Source organism: Nannobrachium achirus (genome assembly GCF_963921795.1).
Source record: "Nannobrachium achirus genome assembly, chromosome: 15".
Taxonomy (NCBI): domain Eukaryota; kingdom Metazoa; phylum Chordata; class Actinopteri; order Myctophiformes; family Myctophidae; genus Nannobrachium; species Nannobrachium achirus.
In genome coordinates, this window is record NC_137822.1 from 8,435,583 (window position 1) to 8,445,794 (window position 10,212).

General features: G+C 41.5%; 1 protein-coding gene across 1 annotated transcript; it reads left to right on the plus strand.

Annotated features, from left to right (window-relative positions):
- Window positions 1–1,479: 1,479 nt before the first annotated feature.
- Window positions 1,480–4,526, plus strand: LOC308299558 (G-protein coupled receptor 182-like; the record flags this gene model as incomplete). The annotated part of the gene is made up of 2 exons (XM_080743355.1): window positions 1,480–1,604; window positions 3,435–4,526. Exon 2 carries the CDS (start codon window positions 3,438–3,440, stop codon window positions 4,524–4,526), a length of 1,089 nt encoding a protein of 362 aa, XP_080599481.1. The 5' UTR covers window positions 1,480–1,604; window positions 3,435–3,437.
- Between the last annotated feature and the right edge of the window lie 5,686 nt (window positions 4,527–10,212).

Here is a 10,212-nt window from a genome sequence, read left to right on the forward strand (position 1 = left end):
GGTTGTGGCCCATTGAAAATAAAGGTTTATTTTCATTGTCAAACCTAACCTCAGTGCCTGGACCTGGATGTTTTTAATACCCTTTGGTCATTTAAACTTTCTCCTGAATATTACTCATCGGTAGCATCGGTGGATTGAGGGATACCAGTAGTGCTCCTTTCTTCATGAGGTTATTATCTCTGCTAAATTCACGATTCTTTGTATTATGAAACCTAACAGACTATATTAATATTAATGCTAATCTTTATTGTCCCCGAAAGATTATTTGTCTTCTTCAGCCTGTTCAATAATGACAACAAAAAACACAACCATATTGCACAAAACAACATATCACACAGAAAACTAAATTGGGGGTGTTCAGTGTTTTTATATTATTAAAAAACACATTTGAAGGATCCGATGAAATGTACTAAGTAAACATGACTTGTACCAAATGGCATTAACTCCTGGTTTTAACCTTCTGACTGCAGCTGCATCTTTAGTATAATATCTACCCTAGCTTTAACTGCCTGACCCGTGCAACATCTTGCAGACATACTGTAGCGCAGAGCTATTTTCACTACTTTTTCATTAATATTTTTAAATTTATGGAATTTCTTAGATTTGTTTTTAGTTTTTAATCTTCTGAAATATATGTATATTTTTAATGTAGTAAAAAAAAGTTTTTGTTTGTTTGGGAAACAGTGCTGTAGTGTAGAGTGCAACAATATGAACGAATGGCCCTCTGTTTAGACTGAGGGAAACTTGTCTGCGAATATTTTGTGTGAGATCTAATCAGAAAATGGTAAAGGACACTAGACGTTTAACAAGTGAGGTGGCCTTGAAGGTTGAATTCATTGAGTCTAAGTCTACTCTTCAAACGTCACGTCCCCTGCCCTCCCTCTGGTCTGGTGACGCCAACATCCTTGAGGTCCCCAGGACAAAGTACTGTACCTGGGGCGATGGAGCTTTTGCTGCCCCAGCCCTGTGGAATGCACAATAGAGATTCTGCTCTGGTATCCAGGGAGAGTTTGTGCACAGCTTTTCACAGACCGATGGATGGATGGATGGACGGACGGACGGACGGACGGACGGACGGACGGATAATAATATAGAGATAATAATGTAGCATGCACTGAATGACCAAGCTCCATTTACCTCTTGTGACATGTAACAAAATATACACTGCCATCAAGTGGCTACTGGGTGTATGTGGGTTTAGAGTGGCTTGTGCTGTTTATGAATGTGGAGTGTACTACTCCATAAACAGAACCTATAGAAAAACAGTATAAACTCATGTCAACAATTCAACAGCCAGGAACTGTGTAGGTCAAGAAAGCAAAACCTAGACATGTATTTGTGTTGGCTTTCCTGCTGCTCTGTAGCACTCCCCCAAGTCACCGAGGATGTCCTGTTAGATCTTGTGTGTGTGTGTATGTGAGTGAGAGTGTCCGAATGTGTGCTAATGCGCAATAGGAGGGGAGAATCTCAGGCTGACTGCTCAGATTGTCCAGGACAGTAGAGTTGGTGGAATTGTGTAACTGTGACACAAAACCCGAGCTGCTCATTCTGAGACGAGCCCTCCCTCTTCATCGTTGATCCTCTCCACACACCAACTTATCAAGGTAATAATATGACCAATGCACTGCTTCAAATTCATACTTCGATACCTTTCTGAATGATACATTTGTTTGTGTAGACTTATATTGATTGTGTAAAGTGGGGACATTTCAGTCCTGTCACTGTGTTTTGCAACTGCTTTCATCCTCATGTAGAATGAATGATAAGAGATCACAAAGGAAATATACTCAACCCAGTAAAGCGAGCAATTCAAATTAGAATTATGATTACTATTTGAAGCATGCACTGACTAGGGCTGTCACGATATGACATTTTACATGACGATTAATTGTCACTCAAATAATTGGCGATTATCGATTTAATTGTGTTTTTGTCGTTGATGATTACATTTCTGTTTAGCTTTTAGGCGTTGAAGTTGTACATGGTAGATATGACACATAACCTAAATATACAAATAGATTACTGACATATTTGACAACCTACTACTTAAAACTTTGATAGTGGAAATAGCCGATCTACAAGCTCACAACGTGAGCTTGTAGATCTGCTATTTCCACTATTTCGGAAATTTTTCAACATTCACGATTATGACAAAATAATTGCGATAATGTCAAATAATCACGATTAGACGATTATGTAATAATTGTGACAGCCCTAGCACTTGACTCCACTGAGTTCCAAACAAGTCCACAGTAGATTCACACAATCTGCAAAACCACCCCTGGCGAAACAGGGCTCCATCTGCCTTTTTTAACTGCACTACTAGTATAAGCCACTATCCTGGAAACACTTTCAAATAGACTTAGATTTTAGAAAACAGAGAGTTAAGGAGTGCATCTGTTTGGCTGTAGAGTAAAACATCTCCCAGGAAAGGTGCTCTTTGGTAGTCCGGTGACAAAATTGATGCGAAAAAAGTTAGACCAAGGCACTCTTGAGGGACAGTTAAAAATCCTTTATTTTAGGGCTAATTCATGGAAAGAATAAAACATTCACACATAATGCCTTCTTCGGGGTGACCGAGTCACCCTTTAAAGGACAACTTTAGTTTTTTACAACAAGGGTTCATATTTTAGATTGTAATTAGAGAAAAGAAAAAGTGAGGGTTAAAATGTTTTCATTTGCTTCGTTCTATTGTTTTATCGCGTTTACCGTGTTAAAATGTGGGGCATGCGTACGCATTGGGGCATGTGTACAAGTGGCTAAATATGTCTTTTTAGAGACAATAAGCCAGCAGTTTCTCTATTGCCATTTACAGTAACACTTCTAGCCCCCATAAGTCACATCCAACCATGAAAGGTTGCGTTGTATCTTGGGAATGGACTTATTCTGTGTACAATGACATATTTAGCCACTTGTACGCATGCCCCCAACCACTGAAATAAGAATCTCTAAAACAATAGAAAGAAGTAAATGAAATAATTTGAACACTCATCTTTTATATTCTTTAATTACAATCTAAAATATGAACCCTTGTTGTAAAAAACTAAAGTTGTCCTTTAACTGTCCCTCAAGAGTGCCTTGGTCTAACTTTTTTTGCAGACTTAGATTTTATTTTATCTTCTACACTACAGGATTTAGCAGGTCACACAATGGACCATTGATATGCATCCAGGGTCATTCCTGTGTTAATTCATTCTTTTGACACCGGGCAGTGGGCAGCTTTTTTTTAGGTGTTTTAGGTTGTTTTTGATCGATGCACATGCGCGCATTGTGCTCCTGCTCAAAAGACTGCCCGTACCGCCGTGGCACCGTGTGCAATGAGCACTGCACCACTAGTCCTTGACCCTCCTATTGTGCTGTGCTTTTATTATGTAATGTTTGAAAACATAATCAACCACTTTGAGTCTGAAACAAAGTTTTGCTTTTAATTCCAGACCATGTCGCTTGAAGACCACAGCAACCACTCCATCCACAATGACACTCCGTGGTACACAGAGTGCACTCTCCACCTCAACACAGATGACCGGCGCATTGCACTCTTCCTCCTCTACCTGTTCATCTTCACGGTGGGCCTGTTGGCGAACACTGTGGTCGTCTGGGTCAACTGGCGCCGCCGCCACTCGGCCAACGGGGTCCTCTTCTGCATCATCAACATGAGCCTGTCGGACCTCATGGTGATCGTGGTTTTGCCCTTCTTCATGATGGAGGTGACCATGGACCATGTGTGGTTGTGGGGTCACTTCCTCTGCAAGGTCACCAACCTCATCTACCTGGTCAGTTCCTACAGCAGCTGTATCTTCCTGGCCTTCATGACCCTGGAGCGTTACTTGTCCCTGACCAGGCCTTCATCTGCCACCTGCTTCCCTGTGGTGGGCCGGCGCCGCTGGTTGCTCTGCGGAGGCCTGTGGCTGCTATCCTTCCTCCTGGCACTGTTGGAGAATGTTCATGTGGACCTCCTGGAATGGGACGAGCCAGGCTGTTACGTGATCCCGCAGCAAAATTACACAGCGTGGTACGCAGTGATTGATTTTTCCTTGTTGGTGTTCCAGTTCCTGGGCCCTGCGGCCGTCATCATCACCTTCAACATCCTCATAGCTCGTGCGGTTCGCACGGCTCCGGATGTGCAGGGCCGGCGAGAAGTGTGGCTGGTGCACGTTTACTCACTGGTGTTTTTGTTGTGTTGGCTGCCATTCCACCTGGTAAATATGATGATACTCATGGAATTCCTAAGTCTCTACGGAGACGACAATAACCCCTTTAGTCTTTTTAGCTGTAATACGTTTGAGGTGCTCCAATACTCACACACAGTGTTGCAGGGTTTGAACCTCTTCCACTGCATCGCCAACCCCATTCTCTACAACTTCCTTAGTAAGAGCTTCCGCTACAACCTGATCAATACAGTGATGAACTTCATACCCAGAGAGGAGGCTGGGGTTCCTAACATGGCTGACACAGGGGGGAAAGAGGCCGGGAAGCAGCAGAGGATAAGCGACGTGAGCACCAGTCACTCAGATGTTGAATCGTAAGAAGTCCAGTGATGTAATTGGTAGAATGGGACATCTGTCATATCTATGCAAAAATACAGTTCAAAGACTTTCTCTAAATGATAAAAACCTGTGGAAATGAAAGTAACATTCTGTGGTAATCTGAAGCCACGTTGTCTTTGATGCCTCGGAAATGCAGAGGCTGTAGATTATACACTGTATTATGACGTAGTAGTGTCTCCTTTCCAAGACTCATTGTACCGTTTGTTGTGTAAGAATGATGGGCTTACCATCAGCTTCCCCTTATAATACACATCATGTTTTGCTTTTCAAGACATCAGAATGTAGGAGGAAAGAAAACAATTATTTTCCCCCACTCCCACAGGAACTCACAACACCAGTGGGCCAGTGCAAGATAAGACCTTTTTACTATTTAGCCATTTGCAAATGTGGAAATGTTGTAATTAGTGGCCAAGGCCACGAAGTGGCAATGCCTTGGCCACTCATTGTTATTGGACTTCATCACTATTATTATTATTATTATTATTATTCCGCCACTTTTGCTCTAGCGGCTAGACCGTGCAGTCGCTTTTTACGAAACTCGGCAGTATGGCAGAGGCCTATGCCAAACGGCTAAAACGCGAAGCTCGCAACAATCGGCCAAAGGGTGGCGCTGTAGGAAGCCTTCGAAAGTGCAAACTTTGAACTGGTGTAGCTCATGCCCTGTTTCAGGTACAGCAATGAAACCTGTATACACTTATGCGTCTCCTCATGCCGAACAACTTTTACGCTCTGACTTTTGACCTCTGACCTTTACCTCTCTCACAATTTTGAATTATATGCAAAACAGTCAAAATCTATCTCCTCCTGGGATTTTCGCGTAATGTGCGCGAAACTTTTTTTACATGAACTTTGGACCAACACGGTCATCGCACAGCGGCCGGATTTTCTTTAAAGCGAAACATTATTTTTTAATAATTAACCGTATAATGCAGTTTCATGCAAATTATTCTTCTGCCTCTAAATCATACATGCAAAGTGACACGTTCATGGCAGTATGGCAGAGGACTATGCCAAACGGCTAAAACGCGAAGCTCGCAACAATCGGCCAAAGGGTGGCGCTGTAGGAAGCCTTCAAAAGTGCAAACTTTGAACTGGTGTAGCTCATGCCCTGTTTCAGGTACAGCAATGAAACCTGTATACACTTATGCGTCTCCTCATGCCGAACAACTTTTACGCTCTGACTTTTGACCTCTGACCTTTACCTCTCCCACAATTTTGAATTATATGAAAAACAGTCAAAATCTATGTCCTCCTGGGATTTTCGCATAACGTGCGCAAAACTTTTTTTACATGAACTTTGGACCAACACGGTCATCGCACAGCGGCCGGATTTTCTTTAAAGCGAAACATTATTTTTTAATAATTCACTGTATAATGCAGTTTCATGCAAATTATTCTTCTGCCTCTAAATCATACATGCAAAGTGACACATTCATGGCATTTGGAAAATATGTAGATGGTTAGTCCAAATATCACTGAAAGCAATCTTACTCCAATTGGCCAAAGGGGGGCGCTATACAAAGCGTTTGAAAACTCAAACTTTAAAGGGGCATAAGTCATGCCTCGTTTCGTTTGAAGACATGCAACTTGCTTACACGCGTGCCTTGACTCAAGCTGAAGACATCTGTGTCTTTGTTAAGTAAGCTCCGCCCTTCGATTTTCCGCCTTTTGGAGCAGTTCGTAAAACACTTAAACCATCTTTTATTCCGGAACTTTCGCGTCACGTGCACAGAACTTTTTTTACATGAACTTTGGACCAATATCTAAAGATCTGTCAGATCGGATTTTTTAAAAATTGAAACATGCTTTTTTAATAATTCTATCAACATTGCAAGTTTTATGCAAATTATTCTTCTGCTTCTAAAACAAACATTTAAAGTAATATTTTCTCACTGTGCAGAGCTGTGCATAGCTCACATGGTAAGGCCTTTGTCTATCATTCCAGAAGTCCCCTGTTCAAGCCTTACCTCATGCATTTAAAATACATTTTACAACATTTTGCCGTGAAAACCCTGGTACTGCAACTGAACATGGCAACCCGACCAAACATGGCAACCTTCTTAAGCAAGGGTATAAATAGTGGTTGAGTTGAGGCCACTCCCCCCCTCTCAGATTGTTTGAAGCCGCATGGTGCTGGTGGTTGCTGCTACTCACTGCTACATTATGCAGCAGCTGCAGGTCTGTACACTGTTCATTATTCCAACAACTATTCCAATTTCTAACAGTTTCATTCATTATACTTACCCATACTATAATTTGTCTTTTAGATTTACCTCACCTGAACATACCTACCTGATCCACTCGATACACTGGCTGTGTATGATGGAGGAACAATGTGTCACTTGGTAAGCTGACCATGTGCTCTGAAATGTTATGTTGTTTTTGGTTTTGGTATCTAAATGTTAAACGATTTCTTTTGGAATGTAATGCTTGTATGTTAGCTGCAACGTTGATTATTGAATTGATGTATTTTGAGTTTAATGCCAATGCCTAGTTGGGGAGATTAATGGAATTATTTTGTTTCAAGCCTGTAGTGCAGCAGATTATTTGAATTTGTTGTTTTTCTATTCATTTGGCCTTTTTCTTTGATCCAGGCCAGGTTTATTGCCTAGAACTGAATCTGAAAGATGGCGAGCCTGCAGAAAGACTGACACAATCCTGTCTGACCTATGGTTATGGGTAGGAAAAAGCAGCCGCAGTGACACTCATTCCTAGTTTGATTTGATTTTGAAGTAATGACTTTGAGTTTCTTTATAAAGTAATGATGTTTGAGTGCATTCATTTATTCGTTTATTGTTTCAAACCATGCAGGGGAAGCTCAGCCTCACACCTGAAGCCCATCTGACAATCAGCTGACAATCAGTACCAGCTCCCAGATTGCTTCATTGAAGCCAAAGAACGGCAGTGTAAGTGGGTTCATTATTCTGAATTGTGTGGAACGGGCAGATTGAACACCTCTTCTCTAACTTGTGGCTCAACTGTAATTATTCTGAAGCTCACCTCATTTCTCTCTCCCTCCCCCACCTAGGCTGGCTGGGTTCCAACACCCCCCAATTGGAATCCATAGTCTGCTCTGCCCACAGGACGGCAGCCCCATGTGAGCGTCTAAAGTTCCAAGTTTTGACCCCCAGCCGCCTTCCCCTCAACGTTTTTCAATAAAAACAATTTAAGTTTAGTTAAGTCTGACTCTGCTAGCCACTTACAGAAAATAATGCTGCCAAATATTTTGCAATTGCAAATCCTTTGTGTAAATAAACTGAAATTCATACTATTGCATGACTATTTCTTTATCATGTTTCACAAGCATCTGGGTCTACAATGCCAGGGGTGTAAAAGTGAGTACATTTACTCAAATACTATCCTTAGTATAATTTTGAGGTATTTTATACTTCACTTGTATAGTCTTACTTCTAGGCTACTCCAGTAAATGCTCATGCGTTGCATTGCATTGTGAGCTTGTAGATCTGCTATTTTCAAAAAAATTCAAGTTGATGCCAATACCTTCGTACTTTTATTCAGTATTACTATTTATCTCTATATATTCATGTTATTCCTGGCACCGCCCCTGTTATCCTGTTCATATCCTGAAAAAGGCGGGGGCTGAAAAAGCTGTCCTGAAAAACATCATTTGATTTCCTGTTGTCCTTGCATTAAAGTGTCAGTAGTTGGGTTCTGGGTTGCCATGTCTGCTTATAATAAGCAATTTGTGTCTCGTTAAGATTTTTATTTATCCAGCCCCCACCATGCAGTTGTACAGTGAAACCCAAAATTCAAAAATGGCAAAAATAAACTTTGCCAAAAATCTAAAAATGAAGAACTCGGGAACGGGAACAAAAGGCAAAACTCAAGAAAAAGGCAAAAATAACAAACACTGCACTAGGCTATGGGGCCCTTGCAACTCTCACTGAGATTTGTTCATCTCGCTCTGCAGCTATAGACAGAAAATCACACAAATCAGTACACAGTATCTCTACAGTGATGTGATCATGACGGATTTGTCCGATATCATATTCTATCTAATTGGCTAAAATTGAATTCCAAGGTTTGCAGGATTGCTCCTTTTTGAACAAATTGTCTCAAACGCAGCCTGCTATGTGTGTGAGATTTTGCACACACATTCCCACTAGGCCAAGGAACAGATGCCACCCTTCTCACATTGGCCTGTTATAGAGTCACCAGTGGGCCAAAAAAAACACCTGACCTGTTCGGAAGAACACTGCTTCTAGTTTCTCTTTGATGTCTTCTTTGCTTTCCCTTGATGCTTTTGCCTTGGCCACTTTATCGCTGCTTGCAGCTATATTTAATATTACTATTAGTATTTTAGACTACTTAACGTAAATCATTACGGGTGTGAATGCTGCTGTATAACACACAAGCTTGCCTGTATCATTCAATGAAATAACCTCAATGTGATCCAGTTTAACTGGGAAATGTAAGTAACTGTTGTAATTTGCTGTAGTTGCAGTACACTATCTCGCTTTGTGTTGCTTTGTGAGGAAGTCCAAGCTGATCCTGTGACTTCCATTTCAGCTGCCAGGGTGAGTTTCTTTCCACCTCTAATGACAATGTGGACTTGTTGATAAGAAGAGGGAGAACGAGGACGCAAGCTCATGTATCTGTCCACACCTGGGCTTAGAGAGGTCACAAACCTCTGGAAATGATGAGTGTAGAATACTTCAAATGCAAGGCATAAAGGGGACCAGAACTGATAGATACAGAGATCTCCATGGGCATAAAAGGGACAAACACTGACAGATACAGAGATCTCCATATATGGGCACATCAGTCAGATTGGTGGTGCGGACTGAGGACCGCCCTCACCTCTAGTAAAATAACACGGTGCAAGTTGGCACCTCGACAGATGTTTCCGGGCAACAGTACGCAGGGCCAATGAGGGAGCAGCGTACCTTACGGTTAAACATCTGCATGACTTAATTCACAAGAATCTACACAATTAGAGAAAGGAGAAATAATGTTACTTTGGTCAACGTTGGTCAACGTTTGCCTTTTATTTCTCCTATGTCTGTGGCTCAATTTTGTGTTGAAAATGAAATGTAGCCCAAGGAATGTTTTTTGTGCAAAACAAATGCTTGCAATGTATTCAGAATCATGAAGAACCCCTCGTTTGACCCCTCACATGCTGCTTAAAGCAGATTTCTTTCTTTTTTTAAATCTTTTTATTTTCCTGTAATAGTGGAGTCAATAGGACAGTGAATATACAAATGGCCATAACTTTTTTTCGCGATGTTTCCGGCAGAGCAGGCCTCTCATTCTGTGGACCTTAATGACCAAACTAATAGAAACAGAAACAGAAATAAAAAGTGCGGCATGGCATCACAGGTTCAACCCTATTCCTTGAGCTTTTGGGCCTGTCTGGCGGTAAACAGTCCATTCGTTTTGGAGAGCAGGACAGACAGACAAGCTGTGAACTGTCCTGGGCCAAAAATGTACGTACAGTAAATGGAATGCTTCTATCACTTTGAAATGTATATCTGTGCCATTCTGTCATACACAGAAGGAAACATTTTAAATGGTGCATTTATAGCCTATATACCGCCTTTATCCAAGGCACTTTACAGAGATTTTGCTGTGCATTAAACTCTGGGCAGGAATTTCAGGGAGGCCATGAAGGCCATGGCCGTCGTTGCCCCTCAGTTTGGCCTTG